At 41.1% G+C, this 26,649-nt stretch overlaps 1 protein-coding gene across 4 annotated transcripts in view; it reads right to left on the reverse strand.

Annotated features, from left to right (window-relative positions):
• USP32 (ubiquitin specific peptidase 32) overlaps positions 1–26,649 on the reverse strand; it is a 219,310-nt gene continuing 192,661 nt past the window's right edge. For all 4 annotated transcript variants that reach the window (XM_008011187.3, XM_037993075.2, XM_037993074.2 and 1 more), the window contains 8 exons: positions 20,224–20,408; positions 14,563–14,649; positions 12,294–12,414; positions 7,171–7,362; positions 6,242–6,530; positions 4,412–4,836; positions 3,653–3,745; positions 1–2,221 (listed from right to left, as the gene is read on the reverse strand). In XM_008011187.3, the coding sequence (XP_008009378.2) occupies positions 2,048–2,221; positions 3,653–3,745; positions 4,412–4,836; positions 6,242–6,530; positions 7,171–7,362; positions 12,294–12,414; positions 14,563–14,649; positions 20,224–20,408 (1,566 nt within the window). In that variant the 3' untranslated portion in view covers positions 1–2,047. The remainder of the gene's footprint in view (positions 2,222–3,652; positions 3,746–4,411; positions 4,837–6,241; positions 6,531–7,170; positions 7,363–12,293; positions 12,415–14,562; positions 14,650–20,223; positions 20,409–26,649) is intronic.

The following is a 26,649-nucleotide window of genomic DNA, read 5'->3' on the forward strand; positions in this document are numbered from 1 at the left end:
TAGAGGCATCCACAGTATTTAATTTGTTTGGATAATAGTTACAGATAAACAGGTACACCCCATATACAATTACCAATACTTTTTATACAGTTCATGTTTCAGTACATCAACACTATTTTATTTACACTCTATTTATGTACATTAACATCTTTCTAATGTCAGTGCATTGTCAACAAGTTTTATACAGTAATTTACAAGGTGAATGTAGTTAATAGTTAATTTAATAAATTTTCTGCTAGTTCATGAATTAAAAAAATTAATTACAACCAGTATAACAAACACAGATCAAACAACATTAGTAGATTGTGCTACCTGCTTAAATAAAACATCTGTGAAGAAATTATTTAAAATCTTCCACTTTTTAATGGGATATGTCCAGGTAGGAATGGACAGATTTTATATACTGAAAATCTTGAAACTATAAAGTATGCATTTTGTCTGACTTTATTACATTAGACAATTGAGGCCACTCCTACCTACTTGCAATTATATTTTCTCTGAAAAGGATTTCACTTTAGGTAGCCATTTAAGATAACCTTTCCAAATGCTTTGAGAACTAGATATTAATAGTTACTGGCCTCAGATATCAGAACACAAATGCTTAGTTACATTGGTAATTACTACCTATGAGGAAGAAAGGGTAGTGGAATCTGACAATTAATGAGAATCAACTTGCAGGATCTAAATGAATAAACAAAGACCAAAAATAAGGTGAAACATTTCCTTCAAGTATATATTAAAAAACTACATGAAAAAAATGCTACCTGAAATAAATAATATTTATACTTTTGTTCCAGTCTTGAATAATTGGAGGGAAAAATGAAGTAAGCAAAGAAACATAACTTTCAATGACTACTGTAAAATTTAAAAAAAAAGACAAATATCAAAATAAAAAAATTACTGGACATGCAAACAAAACAAAACTAAAGTTGACTTCCTAAAACCACCAATTTCATTAAATATACTTATGAACTCCTAATGTCTTGGATGTGTTTTGTTTGTAATTTATAGCCCTTAAAGCCATCAAATACACACAAGCAAGTTCATCTGCATGTGTTCTCTCTTTTTTAAAGTGCAAAGCAAACACGGAAAAGAACAACCACTAATTGTGAAACGCGATCTAGCTCCAATGCTGCTTACCTTCCCAGAAGCTCTTGTTGCAACATGTGCATGTGAAGATGGTGCAAATATTGGCAACTGCCCCTCTTCCCTCAGCATGGGCAGGGCCGGGGATGCAGAATACATTTCTGAGGATACTTGAAGTATCCTAAATGTAAGATGCCTCTGCTGGGAGGGCCATGGTAGCTGGATTTCCCAGGATGCTTTTTCTTTCTACTGGGTCTTCTACTGGGTCTCTGAGTGGAAGGCACATAGCTCTTAAGAGAGCCTCCCTTTCAGACTGACCACTATATGCCCCAGCTACCAATGACTGGTTGTGTCTCAAACATAAACACAACAACAAAAACAAAAAGCAAGAAAGACAAAGAAAGGGTAGCGAAACAGTTTTAAAAATAAATGGAAGAATCCTCGTCCATGCCATAAGAATCATTTGCACACCTTCATGATCTTGCTTTCTCCATCTTGTCAATATAATGGAATAAAACTTCAGGAAAAAGGAGGTAGCATATCATGTCGTCCCTAGACAACATCATAATTTTTTGTTTTTTACTTTGACTCCAAGGAAATCTTTAATATTTGTTACGATTATTGGTAAACTCTATACTCATTACATATTTGTTCATATCTGGACAAGCACAAATTGAATTCTTATTTGGTCCCAGGTGGCTGGTGCCAAACCTTTTGTTTACAGGCTAATGGTGGGATCTGCCTGAAAGTTCTCTATCGGAGAGCTTGTATGAGACTTCAAAATAAAATTATTACTACTCTTAAAGTTAACTATTTTAATTAGAATTTTTATTTTGTGCTTCAGGGTCACAGGATAAAATAACTACATTTAGCTTGCCTTTCAGAGACACTTTTGCCAAATGTCAGCTACAAGGAGTCATCTCCCTCACTACCAAGCTGTCTAGCAGCCAGAGTGGTAGCTTTACTGTAACACACAGTACTTTTTGTAATCAGACTCAAAGTCTTCATCCATACTGCTTGTGTCTGCCATCTTTTTGCCATCAATCTTTGGCAGAAATTGTGCATAGTCTATCCCCTGCTGCTCATAGAAAAGAATGTAGGCAGAGTCGGTGTCAATTTCATCAGGGTGAAGTTCCTGAAAGGGCAAGAAAAACCTTTAACAAAAAGCCATCACTATTATGGCTCTAAATCCTTGCCAGGAAAGGGAAGACCAACCCTCTGCAATTACTAAACCTGATGGCTTCCAATAAGCTCACTAGTTTGGCTGTCTCACACCTGCCCCTTTAAAATGAGCCCCATTATTTCCAATGTTTGCTTTGGGGAAAATATTTTGACCACAGACAAGCCAAAAAAGAATGACCTAAAATCCCATCAAATTCTATTTATTTATTTATTTTGAGACGGAGTCTTGCTCTGTCACCAGGCTGGTGTGTAGTGGCGTGATCTCAGCCCACTGTAACCTCTGCCTCCTGGGTTCAAGTGATTCTCCTGCCTCAGCCTCCCGAGTAGCTGGGACTACAGGCGCGTGCCACCACGCCCAGCTAATTTTTTTTCTATTTTTAGTAGAGACAGGGTTTCACCATATTAGCCAGGATGGTCCCAGTCTCCTGACCTCATGATCCGCCCACCTCTGCCTCCCAAAGTGCTGGGATTACAGGCGTGAGCCACCGCGCCTGGCCCAACCCCATCAAATTCTAACAGTCTAGAAGATAGGAGCTTTTTGCATTAACTAACTCCCTTTTTTTTTTTTTTTTTTGAGACAGAGTCTCTCTCTGTTGCCCAGGCTGGAGTGCAGTGGCACAATCTTGGCTCACTGCAACCTCCACCTCCCAAGTTCAAGCCATTCTCCTGCCTCAGCCTCCCGAGTAGCTGGGATTACAGGCATGCACCAACACGCCTGACTAATTTTTGTGTTTTCAGTAGAGACGGGGTTTCACTGTGTTGGCCAGTCTGGTCTCCAACTCCTGACATCAAGTGATCTACCTCCTCAGCCTGTCTCAGCCTCCCAAAGTGCTGGGATTACAGGCATGAGCCACTGCGCCCAGTCAACTAACTCTTCGTTTTTCCTCACTACTCATGTTTTCATTCCCTACTCTGCATATCACTTTTGTTCCTTTAATACTGACAGCATCTATATATTGATTCTAACAGAAATATCTATTTCCTATTCAAGAGATAATCCATTATTTCAACAAATGTTCCCCAGTTCTGTTGATATTCTGTTTCTAACTTTTTTTTTTTTTTTGAGACGGAGTCTCACTCTGTTGCCCAGGCTGGAGTGCAGTGGCCGGATCTCAGCTCACTGCAAGCTCCACCTCCCGGGTTTACGCCATTCTCCTGCCTCAGCCTCCGGAGTAGCTGGGACTACTGGCGCCCGCCACCTCACCCGGCTAGATTTTTGTATTTTTTTAGTAGAGACGGAGTTTCACCGTGTTAGCCAGGATGGTCTCGATCTCCTGACCTTGTGATCCGCCCGTCTCGGCCTCCCAAAGTGCTGGGATTACAGGCTTGAGCCACCGCGCCCGGCCCTGTTTCTAACTTTCATTCAAAGTTTGAGAATGTTTACCTTACAGCTGCTGTCGTTGTAACAGTACCACTTGCAGTTTGGGTTTTTGGCATAAGTGACGTAATGGCCCCCACCCAGAATTCCTGAATGGCACTGTAAGAGATAAGAGAGTGGAGGTATGTTAGTAGTTAATCGTACTATGGCCAGGGTATAGCGCTAGGATCTGAGTAGGAGAACACTGATCATGTAAATGATCAGTAGGTGAAAAAATATTTTAGAACTCTCTTTTCCTAAAACGAAAATAAGCAAAAAGCAAAATTCAAAAGTCATAAGCTCCAAGTCTTGTGTGGATAAACAATCATTTTATAATTGTAATTACTATATTATTATTATTATTATTGAGACAGGGACTTGCTTTATCACCCAGGCTGGGGTGCAGTCGAGTGATCACAACTGTCTAAAGACTTGACCTCCTGGGCTCAGGTGATCCTTCTGCCTCAGCCTTCCAAGTAGCTGGGACCACAGGCACATGCTACCATACGTAGCTCCATTCAAAAATTATTTGAAGAGATGGAACCCAGGCTGGTCTCTAACTTCTGGGCTCAAGCTATCCTCCTGCCTGAGCCTTCTAAAGTGCTGGGATTACAGGTGTGAGCCACCACACCTGGACAGGCCAAGATTTCTATGTTAACTTCGTCTATCACCAAGCTCAATGCTAGGAAATAAGCAGGACCTGAAAAAATACTTGCTGATGAATACATGAAGACAACTGAACAAAACACAGACCACTCTCTGAAAACCATATAATAAACCACTTACCGAAATTGCATATAGATTATAAATAGGCTTAATACGAGTGTCTTCTCTTTGGTCATCAGTGCTGTCTTCTTCACTGTGGTTTCCAAGCTGACCATTGCTGTAGCCATTGCCACATGCTTCATGCTCATAAAGGAATCCATTGGCCAAAGCTACCTCGTGGTCCTGAGGAGTGACCAGCTCTGGCTGGCTGCCCCCCAGCATATGCCCTCGGCTCAAGGCGTCAGCCAGCTCACAGATCTGCCCAGCCCCATTATCTCTGCTGGCATCCAAGTTCTCCTTACTACTTGACAGTTTATTTTTGCTGCCAATCTGGGGCAGCCGGAGCCTCCCTTTGCTCCTCCCCAAAGTCCGTGGGCTGCTACTAGGGCTGCTGTTTTTGCTGGAGGGACAGCTGGCTCCACTTTTTCTTGATGAAGAAGGAGAACCTATGAACAGGACAGAAGAAAAGATTCACAAATCCAAATGCCACAAGGTAAGCCGGCCCCAAATGCTAACTCTGAGGTTAGCTTCACAACTGTACACACAAAGGTAAAGACAGGGGAGTCGTGACTGGCTGCTCTTTAGTTCCTATTATGTAGCCAGTAAGTTACATTTTTGTCTTCTTCAATGCCAAGTCCCTATAAGCAACAATGTCCTGAAAATGTAAAGTACATTATAGGGACTCAGAAAATAGCAGAAAGATGATTTATGTCAGATTCAGTTGAAAAAAATCTAACTATTAGAGTAAGGAGTTTTCCAAACACAGATTCCTCTCCTTTGTAAAATTAGACAAAAAATGTGACCACCATGTACTGAGTACTTCCTATTGTTAGGCATGGTACTGGGAATTTCCTGCTGTCCATTGTTACCTCTATGTCTCACAAAAATCCTGTAAGGCTTTAAACTTTTTGGTCATAGCCTCTTACCCAATTCTCTTTTATACCTTTAAAAATTAATGAGAACCCTTAGAATTTTATGTGAATTTTATCTATCAATATTTCCCATATTAGAAATTAAAACAGGAACGAGAAAGTACAATACATTAGCACAGAATTCACTGTCAAAGTGACACTATTATTCCATGTCATCTTGTCTCTCACATTGTACACTTGTGAGAGAATGAAAGTGAAAAGGTACATATTGTTTTAGTATTTTTATGAAAATAGTTTTGGGCCAGGTGCAGTGGCTCACACCTGTCATCCCAGCACTTTAGGAGGCCAAAGGAGGAGGATCCCTTGGGCGCAGGAGTTCAAGCCCAGCCCGGGAAACATGTAGAGCCCCATCTCTACAAAAAGTACAAAAATTAGCCAGGTGCAGTGGTGTGTGCCTGTGGTCCCAGCTACTCAGGAGGCTGAGGTGGGAGGATCGATTGACCCCAGGAGTTCGAGGCTGCAGTGATCTGTGATCTGTGTTGCACCACTGCCCTCCAGCCTGGGTGACAGAGTGAGACCCTGTCTCAAAAAAATGAAAAATAAAAAAAATAAAAATAAAGAGTTTTGATCCTCCAGACCCCTTGAAAGATGGGGAAACTCAGAACTTTTGCTATAAGGGGACAAGACAGCAGCTATCATTCCTGTTTACCATATATCAGGCACTGTGTGAAGTGCTTTACTCTCCATGTGTCAAACTCTCAACTCTGTAAACCTGTTATTATCTCCGTTTTACAGATGAGAAAACAGATTCGGGGAGGCTGAATCTGTTGCTAAAAGTTACACAGCTCAAATACAGATAGGTCTGATTCCAGATAGGTTCCTTTCACCAACCAACCTGATGTTCTGAAACAAAAGACAGAGAAACATACGGAGCTACAGGAGTCCCAAGAAAGCACCTGCATAAGGCCCCAGGCCTCACCTTTCGGGCTGCTGATGATGTTAGCGCTGAGTGAGGATGGGCTTTTGCTCAGGAGCACGTCCTCTTCCCCAGCCGAACTCTGCGCATCCACTTTCTTCACCTCTCTTGCCAGAACCCGGGGCTCAGAAAGTTCATCCCCCTGGGGTGTGAGTGGTTTATGCCGACAGAGAGCCGGGTCTCTTGGTACCAAAAAAGCACTTGGATCAAAACTTTCCCGAGGAAATTTGACAATTTTCTGTGATTTTATCCACCGACCATTTACAAATTGAAATCGCTTAAGATGAATAATCTGGAGAAGTAAAGGTAGAAAACATCTGCATTAAAGGGTTCTGAAGATACAAAATTTACATGGAAAAAACAAGTCAAATACATGTGAATGTTTGAGAATATATAACAGAACATTTACTCTTCATAATTTTTTAAAGACTTCAAAAATATGGTTTCATAAAGGTCTCCACACAGGCCCCAGTGCACTGGTACGCTTGTGCACACACACTCAACTCAGCAGTGTGCCACAGCCATGTGACAGCGCAGTGGGTGTTGCCTCTGGGCTCAGTTGCTCTTCTAGAGTCCACAAAGGGCCAGCCGAAGCTTCCTCTCTCCACAGAGCCAGAAGTTCACCCTCTCCTGAAGTTCAAATTCACCATGTTTTACCCCTTGTGGCAGTTCTCACATCGCACTGAATTGCAGTTACTGGTGTACCTGACTGATCTCTTCTTCTAGGTTATAAGCTCTTTAGGAAAAGGAACTACCAAATATTTGTGAAAGATTCATCTCTGTACTCAACATAAAAACCTTGTACAGAAAGTGTTTTAAACACTGCTGCAGGAAGGGTCTTATTCTCAGAAATAACAAAACCTCATGTTTGTTCATGTCTTCTTTCTTTCATGCTAGATTCCTGCTCTCTCAGAGGTAGGACTGTAACATACCAGGATGGGTGGAAGCCTCCAGAGATCCAGCTTCTTTGTTGCTAAGCAGTGGGTCTTACACTTGGAACAGTAGTACATCTCATTTTCCCCTAGCTCTTCCTCACTGGTGAAAGCACGGAGACAGCTGTCCAGGTTGATGGGCTCGGCTTGTGCTCGCCGACTCTGCTCCACACTCTCATGCTCATCGACAACCTGCAGGTAGAGGGAACAGGAGGAAAGGGGTGTGTGGGAAGGCATTTAAAGTGGTGATCTAGCTATGCATCAACCTCTCCGTCACTTACCCTTATTTTACTCTATATAAGGAAAAAGAAAATACAACTGGCTGGGTATGGTGGCTCATGCCTGTAATCCCAGCACTTTAGGAGGCCAAGGTGGGGGAATTGCTTGAATCCAGGAGTCCGAAACCAGCCTGGCCAACAGAGTGAGACCCTGTCTCTGTAAAAGAAAAATCTAAAAATTAGCCGGGCGTTGTGGCACATGTCTGTAGTCCCAGATACTCAGCAGGACTGCTTGAGCCTGGGAGGTAGAGGTTGCAGTAAGCTGTGATTACACCACTGCACTCCAGCCCAGATGACAGAGAGAGACCCTGTCTCAAAAATAAGGGCAAAGAAAACACAACCCAAACTAGAGTCTAAGCAAATACAGCACGTACACATTTATTCACAAATGTTACATCAGTAACATTCTGGATAAAATTTACATTTATATGACCATAGCTTTTCTTGAAAGATTTTTGAATGCTTCAAAATGACAAAAACAAAAATAACTGCATTTATTTAACAACTTTGGAATCCTATAAGGGATTACATGTGAGCTGGCCCTCAAGCCAGGAGTGCTGATAGAAAGCCATTTATTTTTAATCAGAAAGCCAGAGCATTATTAGTGTGCTGCAGACTTTACAGAGGCTAGGAGAAATAACATGAAACGCAGAAGCCAGATCTGGATGAGATAAGGGCACAGAAAAGCTCACCATGAGAAGACAACACAGCAGAGCCTGAAACCCCACAGGGTACAACTCATTTGCATCTGATCCCATGTAAGAATTATCAGAATACCAAGTCTATAATTATCTGTCTCCTCCCTCATGGGGCCTTTTTATCTGAGATGGCAACAAAAGGAAGAGCAAGCTCTAGAGTGTGCTGCTTTTGTTGAGAAGGCCCCTAATACCCACCCAAACCTTTGGGGTCCTGTTAATCAGCATGTTAGGCTGTGGAGCAAGAAGGAGTTAAGTATAAGAAAGGAGAGAGAGCAAAGAGTGGGTGGGGTGCAGGGATGTATGTCGGGGGTGGTGTGGAATGAAGAAGAAGGAGAGAAGGAAGGATCTAGAGTGCAACAGAAAAAAAAGAATTTTTCCCTCTCCATTCCTGGCTGCTACCTGACAAACAATCAAGAACCACAGAGCTGGGATCCTTCTGTTTGTCCCTCTTATGTATGGGAAGGTGGGTGAAGCATCAGGGTTATAGATGCTACCAATAGACTTCACACAGTATATATTTGTGTCCCAAAGCAGAGCCCAGACTACAAGGCCCACACTGACTGCCTCTCGGTGGCAAAGGTCACATATGTCCATCACCCACCCTATTTATTGCTCCTCCCTTCCAGAGGTGAACAGGTTCTCCTGAGGCAACTTCCTCCATGAATTTCCCTTCCTGAAACTCATGATGGGAACATTAGGCTGCCTGGAATACAAATTGGCACAGCTCAAGACATTCAGTTTAGAACGGGTTTTCAGGTGAGACTTTTTCCCTACATGAGAGGATGGTTGAGTCACGAGGCTGTCAAATGCTGCTATAAACTAGCAAGGTTGGGTTTGATCATGCAGCTAAGGTTCTAGCACTGCATAACTAACCAGGCTAAAGAGCTCATTTAAAAAGGGGAACTTAGAGGAAAATTCTTTTTTTAGAAAAGGAAATCTGGTTTGGATTTGGGTTATAGACTTCTTTTTTGAGTACAAATTCTGTAGTAACAAGATATTAACTGTCATCATCTTGTGAACTGGTCACTCAAGGAAAAAACTGACGTGCTTCAAAAGGAAACACGTTGTATCATAGTTGTTGGAATGAGTAGAAAAAGGGGTGTATCATATATGATAGTGTTTCTTTTCTCATAGCCAGTTAAATACTATCTCTATTACCTCTACCAGGAATACTTGATAGCCAACCACAAATTAGAGTAAGCTAGTAAAGAATGTTGATTTTATTGACTATATTTTCTGTGGAACACAGGCTATAGTGCTAGATGAAGACAGGGAGGAAAGAAGGCTGATAAAAAACATATTTATGGACTGCACTGACAATAATTTCTATTTATCAGTAAAATTTCCCAAAGTGATAAAGATTCCCTTTACCTCTTGGGATCTACGCTTAGATCCTCTACTCTATTTAACTTATTAAACAGTCTATAAATTACTTATAGGCACCCTCTTCTTTTTCAAAGTTGCTTTAAAGTTCATCTTTAACACAAAACATGGGAAATGAAGTAATAGTTTATATATATTTGTAAGACTATTAAAAAAGGAGAGAGGCCTAATAATTTGTCTAGTTTAATTTTCTTTCTTTCTTCCTGTTTTTTGCTTTTCTGAGACAGGGTCTTGCTCTATTGCAACCCAGGCTGGAGTGCAGTGGCGAGATCACAGCTCACTGCAGCCTTGATCTCTTGGGCTCAAGCAATCCTCCAACCTCAGCATCCCAAGCAGCTGGGACTTCAGGTGCACACCACCACACCTGGCTAAACTGTGCATTTTTTTGTAAAGACAGGGTGATGTCATATCGCCCAGGCTGGCATCTAGTTTAATTTTCTACTGAGGAATCTGAGGTCCAAACGGGAGAAATGTAAAGGATAAGAGTGATTGCCCCTCTATTTTTTTTCTGATTACCAGGTATAATATTCATGTGGAAATTTTGGAAAGCAGAGAAAAATGTAAAAAGGCAGGGAATCCTTTTATATTCTTAATACAAAGGCAACCACTGTCAAAATATTGGCAGATTTTCTTCTGTCCTTTTTCCTAAATAGTATTTTTTTCAATATTGAAGGTATTATTTCCAGTATATGCAACTTTATGTCTTGTTTTTAAAAAAACTTTCACATATCATAAGCATGTTCCCGTAAATGTTAGCAAAAACTCCTGGTAATCATTTTCAACAACTGCATTATATTTTATCCAATGAACACACCATGCTTTATTTAACCATTCCTCTAATGTGAGAAAAATGTAAGTTGTTAATAAGTTTTACTCTCCTAAAAAATGCTATGATGATATTTGCCTGCAAATTACGGAGTAATTACAGAGTATTCTCCCCTCAGATAAATTCCTAAAAGGGAAATCACTGGAATAAAAAATATAAAGCATATGGGCAATAATCCCAATTTGAACCAAGGTATCTGTTTTGTCTATGTGACTTTCTAAGCACATACAGAAACCCTACACGTAGGGGAGCCCAGATTAGTCATATGGCCCCACTCTCTAGCAAGACATCAATAGCCCTTCGTTTCCATGGTATCCTAAGTGCATCACTGAAAGTGGAAGTAGGGTAACATTTAACAGGTCACGTAGGCCGTTTCCTATAAGCAGGATGTCCTAAAGAGCTTTTCAGATTGCACACTGGACTTGTTAAAAAGGGGAAGAGATTCATAGAGCCAAACAATTTATCATCATTGACAGTAATGTCTTGTCAGAATAATGCCCTGTAAGATTTTGTGCTGACAAAGATTTATGAAACTATCAACTGGTAAAATTTTCCCTCCTTGCTAGTGAGCATGATCTAGAACATTAGTTTCTCTTCAGCTTTCTTTAGGTTTAGCCTAATGATCTTTCATTTGACAAGCACCCACAAATTATACTTATTTCTGGCTAAAAAGGGCTCCCAGGAGCCTTGGTGTGTGGGGCATATTTTGGGATCTAAATAGGAAACTAGGTCTAGAATTGGTAGTTTCCCCAGTCCTCCATAGCATAACAAGACAGAAAAGTCAGTTACTGTTACTAACTTATCCAAAGGGAATGCTTTAAAAAATAGTAAAGGAAATTTCCAACTATCAAGAGTCATAAAAATGCAAAACCACTACAATTCCTCATGTGACTTAAGAAACTCCTTTGACTCTGTTGCTTTTACCTATCAGATTCTTAATGTCTTTACCCTTCAAATAATATTTGGTTGATTAAAACTGCCTGAGGCAAACATTTTTATGTACGGAGTTAAAACTATTTCTGAAGGAACATTTTCAAAATTTAAAAATTGCTCTGGTCAGAGAGCAACAATAGAAGAATGTGAAATGTGAACAGTGGCCATTGAGATGTGCTCTTAGGTACCCAAAATTGAAACATTTCAGTCCTTTCTCTAACTTTTCTGATCACTATGTCTATTAAAGGTAGCAGTTATAGCCCTGGGACACATTTGAACTAAGTAACTGTGGTTACCAAATGCTGCAACTTCAATAATATTTAACAGAGAGATGCTTATTGATATGTCATGGCCAGACACAGTTTTGTTTCAAGGTTCACTTATTAATATTTTTGAAATTTAATGCCTGCTATAGTTGGATACAGTTTGTCTCCACCAAAATGCATGTTGAAATTGGATCCCCGATGTGGCCTTGTTAGCTGGGGCCTAGTAGGAGGTGTTTGGGTCATGGGGGTGAAACTCTGATAAATACTTGGGGCCATTCTTGCAGTAGTGAGTTTCCAAGACAGGAGGCTGTTAGAAAGCGAGGATCTTCCTCCTGTTTGGTCCTCCCTCTTGCCTGTGTCTGTTCTCCTTTGATTCTCTCTGCCATGTTATGATGCAGCACAGAAGCCTTTGCCAGAAGCCAGGACCACGTCCTTGAACTCCCCAGGCTGCCGAACAGTAAGCTAAATAAACCTCTCTTCTTTATAAGTTACCAGCCTCATGTACTCTGTTACAGCAACACAAAATGGACAAAGACAATGCCCCAATACAATGAACTCCAGAAGCTGGAAAATGAAAAAACCCAAGCAAACATGTCAATATATTAGGTGCCATAGAGGATCCCAATGAAGGTTTTTCTGGTTGTTTTTAAATTGTCTAAAACAGAAATGGCATAATAGTTAAACTGGGGGAAATTTCCCATATAAAAACCACCATTTTATGGTGGCCCTAAATACTTACCCTTTCCTGGGATGTTTGATAGCGAAGGTGAAGGGCTGTGGGGTCCCAATCCACAGCAATATAGGCATTTCCAATGAAAGCTCTGTCTTCCCCACAATCAATTTTACAGCCTCGGCAAAATCTAAAAAGGGGGAAAAGATCCACAGAGGAAGAAATGATTATGAAGGAATCTAAATTTTCTTCATAAAAAATATTCTCCCTTCCTACTTTTCTGCTTTCCTCTTGGGCCTCACAATTGGTCATGAGTTTCTAACTTCAGACTCTGATAAATGTAAGGATACTTATTAATAATTATTATCATTTCAGGAAATCATGCTTTTCACTGTTCAAGTCTTTATTTTTACAAAGTACTTGATAACCATCTGTTAATCACAGGAAGATGTGAACTTTATGGCAAATAAATGACATGGGAATTGGCTGTTTGAGATACTACAGCACTCAAGAAATTCCAAATTCAGTTATTTAATGCTCTGAGGTAGGACAATCTATCTGGTATAACACCTAGCTCCTTGTTTGTAAAATGGCAGATTAAATAAATGCATATAAAAGTTTACAAAGGCCAGGCACGGTGGCTCACACCTGTAATCCCAGCACTTTGTGAGGCCGAGGCAGGTGGATCACCTGAGGTTAGGAGTTCGAGACCAGCCTGACGAACATGGTGAAACCCTGTCTCTACTAAAACTACAAAAATTAGCCAGGCATGGTGGTGGGCACCTATAATCCCAGCTACTCAGGAGGCAGAGGCAGGAGAACTGCTTGAACCCGAGAGGCGGAGGTTACAGTGAGTCGAGGTCGCACCACTGCACTTCCAGCCTGGGCGATAGAGTGAGATTCTGTTTATTAAAAAAAAAAAAAAAGTTTCTAGAGTTGCAGGAGTGGGGTGGGAGATGGGGTAGGGGAGGATGATATAATATTAAGTCATGGTTCCAATGCCTACTTTATTATTATTATTATTTTTTTCTTGAGATGGAGCCTCGCTCTGTCACCTGAGCAGGTGTGCAGTGGCATGATCTCGGCTCACTGCAAGCTCTGCCTCTCGGGTTCTCCTGCCTAAGCCTTCTGAGTAGCTGTGACTACAGGCGCCTGCCACCACGCTCGGCTAATTTTTTGTATTTTTAGTAGAGACGGGGTTTCACCGTGTTAGCCAGGATGGTCTCTATCTCCTGACCTCATGATCTGCCTGCCTCGGCCTCCTAAAGTGCTGCGATTACAGGTGTGAGCCACCATGCCCAGCTAATGCCTAGTTTAGACTCAGTTTGCTAAGTCTATTGCAGTTCTCTAAAGGTGGACTTTAGTATCATTAGGCATTTTCACTGCTGTAACAGCAATGACCAATCAATCTCCATAACTCTTTAAAAACCAAGAACAGATTTCCAGCAAGGTCTAGTAAAGACTGTTCTACTGTGCTCAGAACTGGCAAACTTATTTATATCTAAGGAGAGGCTTGGCGTGGTGGCTCACACCTATAATCCCGGCACTTTGGGAGGCCAAGGTGAGTGGATCACCTGAGGTCAGGAGTTCAAGACCAGCCTAACACGGCAAAACCCCATTTCTACTACAAATACAAAAATTAGCTGGGTACAGTGGTGCACGCTTGTAGTCCCAGTTACTCGGGAGGCTGAGGCAGAATTGCTTGAACCCAGGAGGCAGAGGTTGCAGTGAGCTGAGATTGAGTCGCTGCACCCCAGCCTGGGCGACAGAGTGAGACTCCATCTCAAACAAAAAAACAAACAAACAAAAAAAAAAAAAAAGGAGAGGAGAAGTTACAGAGTAATAAATGTTTATCACAAGTTAGGAATTTGGTATGGACTATAGAGTTTATAAAATCAGCTAAGTCTCAAGAGCAAAACTTATCTATTGACCTCAAAAGGAAGTGAAAAACTTTTTTGAGACGGAGTTTCGCTCTTGTTGCCCAGGCTGGAGTGCAGTGGTGGGACCCTGGCTCACTTCAACCTCCGCCTCCTGGGTTCAAGTGACTCTCCTGTCTCAGCCTCCCAAGTAGCTGGGATTACAGGCATGCACCACCACGCCCTGCTAATTCTGTATTTTTAGTAGAGACGGGGTTTTACCATGTTAGGCTGGTCTCAAACTCCTGACTCAGGTGATCCACCCACCTTGGCTTCTCAAAGGCGTGAGCCACGTGCCCAGCCACAATTCTTAAGTTTCTCATTGTTCACTAATTACTTCTCAAAACTGGAAATCTTATGAAAATTTTATAATATCTAAAGCTGAAATTCTACTAAAATAATTCTTTTGCAGGTCACTTTACCTATACCATGGGCACCAAGCACAGGTGTTCCCATCTTTCTGCACAACTCGTAGAGTGAATGGATATTGATAGCCCATACTATCATCACTGAAACAGAAGAGAACAAAAAGAGTGTAAGAAGCATTTTGGGTTCGAGGTCCAACTCCTTTTCATCTTCTCTTGAAGTAATCCTAGGAAGGGGTATTTGCCACAGCAGTATGCGCATGCTGACAGCTCCACGTTACTTACCCTAATCCATTAGCTGCAGCCCTGTACCAAACACACTCTGGCTTCCCATCCTGTATCCGGGCTTACAGAAGGGTAGACACACAACTGCCAGATGTCTCCAAGGGAGTCCATGTGGCCCACAACAATTTTATAAGATAAGCTAATCATGAAATCAAATACCAATTATCCTTCAGCCCTAATTCTATCAGAGGATTTAATTCACATTAAACTAAAATAATTAGATCTTTCCATGACAAGACCACTGACACACTGCAGAAAGCTGTATATTTAGAAGTCTTCTTTAATCAGAATTGCTGATGTGGTACATGCTAAGTACTGCCTTAACTACTCAGAGTTATAAGCTTTTTGGAGTAACTTCTTTTAACTGTCAATGATTATGTCAAGATGGCCCCGTGAATTTTCCAACTTTTAAAAAAATTTACTCATCCTTGCCCTAACAAGGAGCAATGCAATAATTTATACATGTTATTGAAACATAAGTTGTACACCTTAGACGTATATACAATTCCTACTTGTCACTTATAGTTCAATAAAGCTGGAGGTAGGGGAGAAGGAAGCAAGGCAAGGAATATAACATAAGAGTGGCATACTTTACAGCTCATCTGGCAACCGATAGTGGTTATTACATGGGCTACTGAAGGTAATGAAACCATGATAAAGAGTCATTGTAAGGGCAAAAGTGAGAATCACATCTGACACAGGAGTTCTCATCTTTCTGCATAACTCGTCCAGTGAATGACCATTGATAGCCTGTACTGTCTAGTACCATATCCAAATCAGGCCAGCAATAAGTGAGGAATCAAAAGAAAGGTAACGGGATAAAACAATCAAGTAGCACTCTCATAGAAAGCTGAGCAACACTTCTCTTCTGAAAATTTCTTTTACCTTTTTGCTCTAACTGAATGAAGCCTGGCTTTCTTGAGAATCCTGCTTCCCCTGCAGACTTTTTCCATGTTTTTTGAGACAGAGTATCACTCTGTCACCCAGGCTGCAGTGCAATGGCGTGATTATGGCTCACGGTAGCCTCCACCTTTCTGGGCTCAGGTGATCCTCCCACCTCAGCCTCCCAAGTAGCTAGGATTACAGGCACGCACCACCATACCAGGCTAATTTTTACATTTTTTGGTAAAGACAGCATTTTGCCATGTTGTCCAGGCTGGTCTTGAACTCCTGGGCTCAAGTGATCCTCCATCTCAACTTCCTGAAGTGATGGGATTGCGGGTGTGAGTCACCACACCCTACCCCCTGCACTTTTTATTCTCATACAATCCAGAACCTGGAGGTAAAATAGATCTCTTCCTTACTCCTATGCCACTTGTACATGATTTCTTCTTCCTTCCTTTTCTAAAACATTCCAGCTTCTTTGTAGCTTGTGCTACTGAATTATGCCACCTGCTATTCCTCCTTGGAAGGTAGATCCTTTCTTTACTCACTAAAGATTGCAGCGCCCAGTTCACTGTACTTTTTCTCCACCACTTCTCCTGTTATTATTCTTGGTGACATCAACATCAATGCAATTAATACAACAGTAACTTCTCTCTTCCAACAATAACTTCCTCCACCCCATATGTAAACCCTCTCTAAATGTCATATTCTAGACTTTGTGAATACAAACTCTTCTACCTCCAATATATCAATTCCAAGTATCCTACTTTGCAACCACCACCTCCTATCTTTTTGGGTCACTTACTTATTCAAACATCCCTATTTTAATATTTTAATGATTCTTTTACCCAAGAGAAACCTCCAATCGCTGCCCTGAAATCCTTACTTTCCTCTTTATCCACTGTCCCTGAAAACAGTCACTCTTCTACATAGACCCTGAATTCCAGGACTTTGTTCATTTAATCTAAAATTTCAAATTCATTGACATAAACACTCAATAAGTCGAGAACTATACAATGAAAACTCATGTATTCATTACCCAACTATAATAATCATCAACTCCAGGTCACTCTTATTTCATCCATAACTTTACCAAGTACCACTAGAATCAGGTGAGAGCTACCATGCCTGGCTATCTTTTTTAATGTCCGAAGGACCATTCTCTCTTTAACCCATTACAATCTCTACTCCTTTATCTATACTAAAATAGCTTTCACAAAGATCACCAAAGACCATTTTATCAAATCCAGCAGGCAATTCCCAGTCCTCTGTAGCATTTGAAACGACTATCACTCCTTTCTTGAAATACTTTCTTCACTTAACTCCTGGTTTTCTTCTTACATTACGGGCTGCTCCTTCTCAATCTCTCTCTCTCTCTTTTTTCTTTTTCTTTTTTTTTTTTTTTTGACAGAATCTTGCTCTGTCGGCCAGGCTAGAGTCAGGGGTGCGATCTCAGCTCACTGCGACCTCCACCTCTAGGGTTGAAGCGATTCTCATTCCTCAGCCACCCAAGTAGCTGGGGATTACAGGCACGTACCACCATGCCCGGCTAATTTTTGCATTTGTAGTAGAGATGGGTTTTTGCCATGTTGGGCAGGTTGGTCTTGAACTCCTGGCCTCAAGTGATCCTCCGACTTTGGCCTCCCAAAGTGCTGGGATTATAGGTATGAGCCACTGCACCCAGCCTCAATCTCTTTTGACGCTTCTTTTCCCTTTTTAATCTCTAAATGTCGGAATGCATTATGAACTCAGTTCAGAGTTCATGTAGAGATCATGGGAATCTTCTCTATTTAACTATCACCCTCTAAATGTTAATCATCTGGTCTCAGGGCTTTAAATATCACCTATTTGTTGATGACATCTGTATTTATATCACCAGCAAAGGACATTCAAGTGAATTTCCCACTTGAATATATAATAGACTTCTTGAATCTAACTTGATTCTTGTCATTTCTTGCCCAAACATGCTCCTTCTCCAGTTTTCCTTTTTTCATCAAATTGTACCACAATTCACAAACAATTGCTCAGGGTAAAAAGCCAGTCTGGGCTGGGTGCAATGGCTCACACCTGTAATCCCACCACTTTGGGAGGCTGAGGTGGGATCATGAGGTCAGGAGATCGAGACCATCCTGGCCAACACGATGAAACCCTGTCTCTACTAAAAATACAAAAATTAGCCAGGCGTGGTGGCATGCACCTGTACTCCCAGCTACTTGGGAGGCTGAGGCAGAAGAATTGCTTGAACCTGGAAGGCAGAGGTGCAGTGAGCCAAGGTTGTGCCACTGAATTCCAGCCTGGCGACACAGCAAGACTCCAGCTCAAAAAAAACAAAAACAACAACAACAACAACAACAACAACATCAACAACAACAACAAAGGCAGCCTGGATTCCTCTTTCCCTATGCTCCACATCCAATTGATTAGCAAGTCCTAGGAAAAGCCCTAGTCTAGAAGCCCTTTAATTCAATTACTTACTTCAAATTTAATCTTGTCCAACTTTCATCTTTACTAAACACAACATTCATCAACTGAACTGCTTATCTATTATTTGCAGTTTTCCTTTAGGATTTATTTAAATCTTAAATACTTCAAATAATTATTTATTTAAATAACTTATTTTGGCTGGGTGCGATGGTTCATGCCTGTAATCCCAGCACTTTGGGAGGCCGAGGCGGGTGGATCATGAGGTCAGGAGATCGAGACCATCCTGGCTAACACGGTGAAACCCTGTCTCTACTAAAAATACAAAAAAAAAAAAAAAAAAAAAAAAAAAAAAGAAAAAAATTAGCCAGGCATGGTGGCGGGTGCCTGTAGTCCCAGCTACTTGGGAGGCTGAGGCAGGAGAATGAACCTAGGAGGTGGAGCTTGCAGTGAGCCGAGATCACGCTGCGCCACTGCACTCCAGCCTGGGCAACAGAGCAAGACTCCATCTCAAAAAAAAAAAAAAAAAAAAAATTAGCCAGGTGTGGTGGCAGGCACCTGTAATCCCAGCTACTCAGGAGGATGAGGCAGGAGAATCGCTTGAACCCAGGAGGTGGAGGCTGCATTGCGCTGAGATTGTGCCACTACACTCCAGCCTGGGTAACAGAGCGAGACTCCGTCTCAAAGAAATACAAAATAAAAATAAATAAATAACTTATTTAAGTAAAGATTTATTTAAATCTTTAAATTAAATCTGGCCAGGTGTGGTGGCTCACACCTGTAATACCAGCACTTTGGGAGGCCGAGGTAGGTGGATCACTTGAGGCCAGGAGTTTGAGATAAGCCTGGCCAACATGGTGAAACCCTGTCTCTACTAAAAATACAAAAATTAGCTGAGTGTGGTTGTGAGCACCTATAATCCTAGCTACTCAGGTGTCTGAGGCATGAGAATCACTTGAACCTGGAGGTGGAGTTTGCAGTGAGCCAAAATTGCACCACTGCACTCCAGCCTGGATGACAAATTAAGAATCTGCCTCAAAAAAAAAAAAAAAAAAAAAAAAAAGATTTATCCTAAGCCCTACCCTAATCATCAGAAGACTCCATATCATAACAAATAAGTAAAGAACTTTTTTTTAGTTCCCATAAAACAGAACTCTTATTTGTACCATGATGGCAAGAAAATGATCTACAGGCCCACTGTGGCGGCTCACACCTATAATCTCAGCACTTTGGGAGACTGAGGCGGGCAGATCACCTGAGGTTGGGAGTTCGAGACCAGCCTAACCAACATGGAGAAACCCCATCTCTATGAAAAATACAAAATTAGCCAGGCATGGTGGTGCATGCCTATAATCCCAGCTACTCGGGAGGCTGAGGCAGGAGAATCATTTGAACCCGGGAGGTGGAGGTTGCAGCGAGCCACGATCGTGCCATTGCACCCCAGCCTGGGCAACGAGAGCGAAACTCTGTCGTAAAAAAAAAAAAAAAAAGAAAAAGAAAATGATCTATAATTTGATTGAGATAAAAATAAGACATCATCGCAATCCCAAAAATTATTCAAAGTAAATGCACTTACTAATCAAAGAGAACAGTGGTAGGAAAAAGGGAAAGAAAACAGAAAATGTTCATTATTTTTATCTAGATTTGTGAAATTACTTCATGTTAAAATGACATGGTGTGGGAAAAAGAAAAAAGAATGACATAGTATGGAAATAATCCAACAGAATTATTTTTTGGATCATGAGACTTTTCAGAGTTTATGTACGCAATCACTCTCATTCTGAATTTCAGAGGACTGAGATTATACAAATTTCCTGGTGAATTCATACTCTCTACTTTTGCAACACAGAAGACAAGGATATTACTTGAAGCATTAGCAGGACGAATCAAGGCAAAAGATTAGAGAATGGAAGGATTATTAGACACTAGAATGTTTGGCAAAAGGAAGCTGTATAGTCTCTCCTACTCCAAATAACAAACCAAATGGTTGAATTGTATGCTCTCTGAGTGGTTCTTCCAAAGTGATTAACTTGACATAGGCTGGGTCCTATCAGTCACACAGAATTCATATAAATTATTTTTCTAGAGTTTTGAAACCACAGGTTTAGATGGATCCCCTGAACTTACCAATCCTGGGCATGATTACTAGCTTCCTGAGGTGGGAGTGGGCTGGCTAACCGGGACACTTGAATCCAAACTGCATCATATAGGTCTTTCTTCCGGGTATGCACAGTACAAGGAACAATCAGTGGCATTCCAAAGAGGCTGGGGCGATTCTTCTGAGATGACAGGAAATACAGTTCTGTCCTCATCTATATGTACAAACAAGAGAATAGAGAGTTGAGAAGACAGGCCTTTGATTCCTCCCTTTAATTCTAACCCTGCCAATAACAGGTATTATCACCATTTCAAATTAGTCACTATCACATTCTTCTCTATATTTATAAAGCCATCTTTATTGACACAAAGAGAACGGTGACAGTGGAGTCATTAAAAGGGCTGAGGTATTGCCAGTTTTAAAGTTGTTGCCTGTTCTATGAAACTTGGGTTTCAGCAATTAATATATTCAAACCACAGTTTTCTTTGATAAAACATTTCTCACATACAGTGAATCAAATGTAAAAACTAGTAATAGCTTCATAGCTAAAGGCTTTTAAACAATTAAGACTCTTTCTTTCTCCAGAAAATATGCCAGTAAGCTGGGTGTGGTGGCTCATGCCTGTAATCCCAGCACTTTGGGGAGCTGAGGCAAGAGGATTCCTTGAGCCCAAGAGTTTGAGATCAGCCTGGGCAATGTAGGCAGACCATATCTCTATAAAGAAATAAGTACAATTAGTGGGGCATGGTGGCATGTGTCTGTAGTCCCAGCTATACAGGAGGCTGAGGTGGGAGGATTGCTTGAGTCTGGCAAGTTGAGGGTACAGTGAGCTGTGATCGTACCACTGCACTCCACCCTGGAAGGTAGAGCGAGACGCTGTCTCGAAAAAGACAAAGAAATGAAAAGATGCCAGTGGAAAAAAAAAAGACTCTCTCAACTATAGTTTTCTAGGGATAAGCTGTGGATAGTGGTTGTTGGAGTAGCAATTCCCAAAGTTTTGGAGATTTGTAAAACCTAGTAATTCTGTTTTGTAACAAGCTTATCCACTTTCCTAAAAGCAGTTAAGTGATTTTAATCTTTTTTTTTGGTTTTTTAAATACATGACAGGATAAAAGTAAGGTAAAAATTTTAAAAATTTGCTTTGAGTATGTTAAAGAGTTGTTTTTTTTTTTTTTGAGATGGAGTCTCACTCTGTCGCCCAGGCTGGAGTGCAGTGGTGCAATCTCAGCTCACTGCAAGCTCTGCCTCCCGGGTTCACGCCATTCTCCTGTCTCAGCCTCCCGAGTAGCTGGGACTACAGGCGCCTGCCACCATGTCTGGCTAACTTTTGTGTTTTAGTAGAGATGGGGTTTCACCGTGTTAGCCAGGATGGTCTCGATCTCCTGACTTCGTGATCCGCCTGCCTTGGCTTCCCAAAGTGCTGGGATTACAGGTGTAAGCCACTGCGTTAAAGAGATTTTAATGATATTCCTTAATATAGAGATACTGCACAGAAGTATCCCGGAAATGGCTGTTTAATAAACATTTAGTATAATGGAATGGTTGGTGAGAGTTCAAGGTTATTCAAAGCTGCTGAACCTTTGAACATGTAATTTCCTGAGAAGTTTGGTATTTATTGAGTAGTTAGAAAAGCTAAATCAACAACTTATCAACTCACTAGGGGTTGTTAGCTAGTTTCTAAGTAAAAAGACCCTTCTTTATTCAGATTATTAAGCATTTTATTTGGCCATTTTCATTTAAGCTTAAATATGTAATTTTAAGACCCTATTTCATATGTTACTATTATTATAAGACCCAGAGAAATCCAGACAGAGTTCAGTTCAAATATTTTATAAAATTTTAAAATGTAGCTAAACCCACACAATTTTCATCCTCTCATTAAGGAACTTCCCCTAGTGCCCTAGGGCCCATACTTTCTCAGTTACTACTGAGATAAATTCTACTCCCAGTTATTAACATGGTTAGAAACTTCAAGCCAGGGCCAGGTGCAGTGGCTCACGCCTGTAATCCCAACACTATGGGAGGCCGAGGTGGGCGGATCATGAGGTCGGGAGTTTGAGACCAGCCTGGCCAACATGGTGAAACCTCATCTCTACTAAAAATACAAAAATTAGCTGGGCATGGTGGCAGGCACCTGTAGTCCCAGCTACTTGGGAGGCTGAAGCAGGAGAATCACTTGAACCCAGGAGGCAGAGGGTGCAGTGAGCAGAGATCATGCCATTGCACTCCAGCCTGGGTGACAACAGCAAGACTCCATCTCAAAAAAAAAAAAAAAAAAAAAAGAAACTTTAAGCCAAGGGCTACTAATTCAGAGAAAAAAAAAAATCAGAGGTAAAAAGAATCCATTTCTGGCTTGGTGCGGTGGCTCACGCCTGTAATTCCAGCACTTTGGGAGGCCAAGTTGGTTGGATCACCTGAGGTCAGTTCGAGACCAGCCTGATCAACACAGAGAAACCCCGTCTCTACTAAAAATACAAAATTAGCTGGGCATGGTGGCGCATGCCTGTAATCCCAGCTACTTGGGAGGCTGAGGCAGGAGAATCACTTGAACCCAGGAGGCGGAGGTTGCGGTGAGTTGAGATCGCGCCACTGCACTCCAGCCTGGTCAACAAGAGCAAAACTCCATTGCAAAAAAAAAAAAAAGACCATTTTAAATTATTATCACAAAGCAACTAGCTTTCCATTACCACTGAATTTAAGAAACAGAATATAGTGAGCACTCAAAAGCCTCCCATTTGCTTCCTCCAAATCACAAATTCTCCCTTCCTCACAAAGGTAACTATTATTCTAAATGTTACAGTAATCACTTTCTTGCTTTTCTTTACAGTTTTATATCCTATGCAGAAGTAAATAAACCCTAGATTTCATTTTCCCTGTTTTAAAAGTTTTTATTTATAAATATAACTACTTAATTCTCTTTTTTTTTTTTTTTTTGGAGACAGGGTCTAGCTCTGTCATCCAGCCTGGAGTATAGTGGTGTGATCTCAGCTCGCTGCAACCTCCACCTTCTGGGCTTAACAGATTCTCTTGCCTCAGCCTCCCGAGTAGCTGGGACTACAGGTGTGTGACACCACATCAGCTAATTTCTGTATTTTCTGTAGAGATAGGGTTTCACCATGTTGCCCAGGCTGGTCTTAAACTCCTCGGCTCGAGCAATTGGCCCACCTCAGCCTCCCAAAATGCTGAGATTACAGGTGTGAGCCACTGTGCCTAGCCTCCAAAATGCTGAGATTACAGGTGTGAGCCACTGTGCCTAGCCTAATTCTTTTGTGTCTGGCTTCTTTCCATCAACATTAGGTTTATGAGATTCATTTATACTAGATATAACTACAAATTCATTCATTTTCATTCCTGTATAATGTTCCATTATTTTAATATATCTCAACTTCCCAATCCCTTCTACAACTAATGGACATTTAATGTTTTCATTTTGGGGCTACTACAGATAATGCTGCTATGAATATTCTTGTACATATCTCCTGGTACACATATCTTTTGGGTGGATACCTACAGGTAGAACTGCTTGTCTTTAACTAGAAAACTGTATTCCAAAGTAGTTGTATTAATTTATATTCTCATCAGCATGGTATGAGAGTTCCTGTTGCTCTACTTAGCAACTCTGTCAGTCTGTTTAATTTTACCTGTTCAGGTGAGTGCACTGATATCATAATATTGTTTTAATTTACATTTCACTGATTACTAGTGTTGTTGATCACCTTTTTTTTTTTTTTTGAGATGGAGTCTTGCTCTGTTGCCCAGGCTACAATGCAATGGTGTAATCTCGGCCCATTGCAACCTCTGCCCCTGGGGTTCCAGAGATTCTCCTGCCTCAGCCTCCCAAAGTAGCTGGGACTACATGCAACAACCACCACGCCCAGCTAATTTTTGTATTTTTAGTAGAGACAGGGTTTCACCATATTGGCCAGGCTGGTCTTGAACTCCTGACCTTGTGATCCATCCATCTCAGCCTCTCAAAGTGCTGGGATTATAGGCATGAGCCAATGCACCCGGCCAAGTTATCAATTTTAATGAAGTCCAATTTAATCTTTTCTTTTATATGAGTAGTGTCAGGAATGTATTCACCATTATTATCTTTCAAGGGCTGTTTCATTGTTTTGCTTTCAAATTTAGCTCTATAGTCCACCTGGAATTGTGGTGAAAGGTAGGTGCCAAGTTTCATATGGATATCTAATTGTCCCAGCACCATCTGCTGAGAAAACTCTCTTTCTCCCACTATTCTGCAATGTTATCTTCGTTATAAATCAGGTGTTCATACATTTGTGAACTGGTTTCTGGGCTCTCTATTCTATCCCAATGGTCTATTTGTCTTTTCTTATACCAGTATGACATTATTTTAAATATCATATCTTTGTGAAATAAATCTTGATATCTGGATGATATCCAATCTTGATGATATCCTCACACCTTATTCTTCTTCAAGAGTATCTTGGTTATTCCCGGTGCTTTGTATTTCCATGTATGAGAATCAGCTTATTAACTGACACACCACACATGCGCAGACTTTGCATTTTTATTGGGATTGTGCATTGTCATCTGTAGATTAGTTTGTAGAGAGCTGATATCTTAAAATATAGAGTCTTCTAATCCATGAACATGGTTTATTCCTTCCAATATTAAAGTCTTCTTTAACTTCTATCAATATATTATTTTCTATATAGATGTCTTATGTGTCATTTTTTTTTTTTTTTTTTTTGAGACGGAGTCTCGCTCTGTTGCCCAGGCTGGAGTGCAGTGGCCGGATCTCAGCTCACTGCAAGCTCCGCCTCCTGGGTTCACGCCATTCTCCTGCCTTAGCCTCCCTATAGCTGGGACTACAGGCGCCCGCCACCTCGCCCGGCTAGTTTTTTGTATTTTTTAGTAGAGATGGGGTTTCACTGTGTTCGCCAGGATGGTCTCGATCTCCTGACCTCGTGATCCACCCGTCTCGGCCTCCCAAAGTGCTGGGATTACAGGCTTGAGCCACCGCGCCCGGCCTTATGTGTCATTTTTAAAGTTTATTCCTAGGTACTTAATTTTCTCTCAGCATTTAATCTTTTTGATACTAAGATTAATAATATCTGTAGTTGAGTTGAATGGTGGCCCCTAAAACAGTATATCCATGTTCTAACCCCTAGAACCAGTAAATGTGACCTAATTTGGTAAAAAGATGTTTGCAGATATAATTAAGTTGAGGATGTCAAGATGAGATCATCCTGGATTATCTGGGTGGGCCCTAAATTCAATGATAAGTATCCTTATCAGAGAAAGACAGAGAGAAGGAGAAGGCCACATGAAGAGGCAGGGATTGCAATTATGCAGTCACAAGCTAAAGAATGCCTGGAGCCACCAGAGATTAGGAAGAGACAAGAAAGCATTCTCTCCTAGAACCTTTGGAGGAAGCCCCCACCCTACTGAAACCTTGGTTTCAGACTTCTGGCCTCCAGACGGTGAAAGAATAAATTTCTGGGCTGGGTGCAGTGGCTCACACCTGTAATCCCAGCACTTTGGGAGGCTGAGGCAGGCAAGTCACGAGGTAAGGAGATCAAGACCATCCTGGCCAACATGGTGAAACCCCATGTCTACTAAAAATACAAAAATTAGCCAGGCATTGCAGGGTGCGCCTGTAGTCCCAGCTACTCGGGAGTCTGAGGCAGGAGAATTGCTCGAACCCAGGAGGCGGAGGCTGCAGTGAGCTGAGATCGCGCCATTGCACTCCAGCCTAGGCAACAGAGCGAGATTCCGTCTCAAAACAAACAAACAAACAAACAAAAACCCAAAAAAGAATGTATTTCTGTTGTTTAAAGCCACCAAATTTATGGTAATTTGTTATAGTAGTCCTAAGAAACCAATACAGTACCTTTTTTACAATTTCATTTTCTCTTGTTGCTGCTATACAATCAATTTACTTGCTTTTTTATTGACTTTGTATCCTTACAAAGCTCAGTTCATCTGCTCTTTACATGAGTAGAGAACAGAATATCTTATCCAATAAATATAATAAATAAGATGGGAATAAAAAATAAAAATAGAGTGAATTTTTGAATAGAGGTAGGGGTAACGGATGGATCTTAGAAATGATCTAGAAGCCCTGCTCTCCTTTATTTTATGAAATTAGGACCCTAAAGTCCAAAGAGCTCAACCAGCTATCTAGTGGCAGCATTAGAACTAAAACATAGGTTGCTAAATGCCTAGTTCGGTGCCCTTTCTACTCTACCAAGTTGCCACTATAACTGATGACTACCTCCTCTGTAACCATTATCCACTGACCAGTTTTCAAACCTTCCTTTTTCTTTCTTACCAAAGAGTCAACCTTTAATGCAATAGTTATATATTAGACTATCAAGAGAGGAATTATGCACAACTTGATTTTGCCCAAGAACATTCTTGTGTCCTCTAAGAAAACAACAACCACCACCCAAACTTTTCCAAAGCTGTCCGCATTTATGTGATAGTGA

Source organism: Chlorocebus sabaeus, chromosome 16, assembly GCF_047675955.1.
Source record: "Chlorocebus sabaeus isolate Y175 chromosome 16, mChlSab1.0.hap1, whole genome shotgun sequence".
In the NCBI taxonomy this organism is placed as follows: domain Eukaryota; kingdom Metazoa; phylum Chordata; class Mammalia; order Primates; family Cercopithecidae; genus Chlorocebus; species Chlorocebus sabaeus.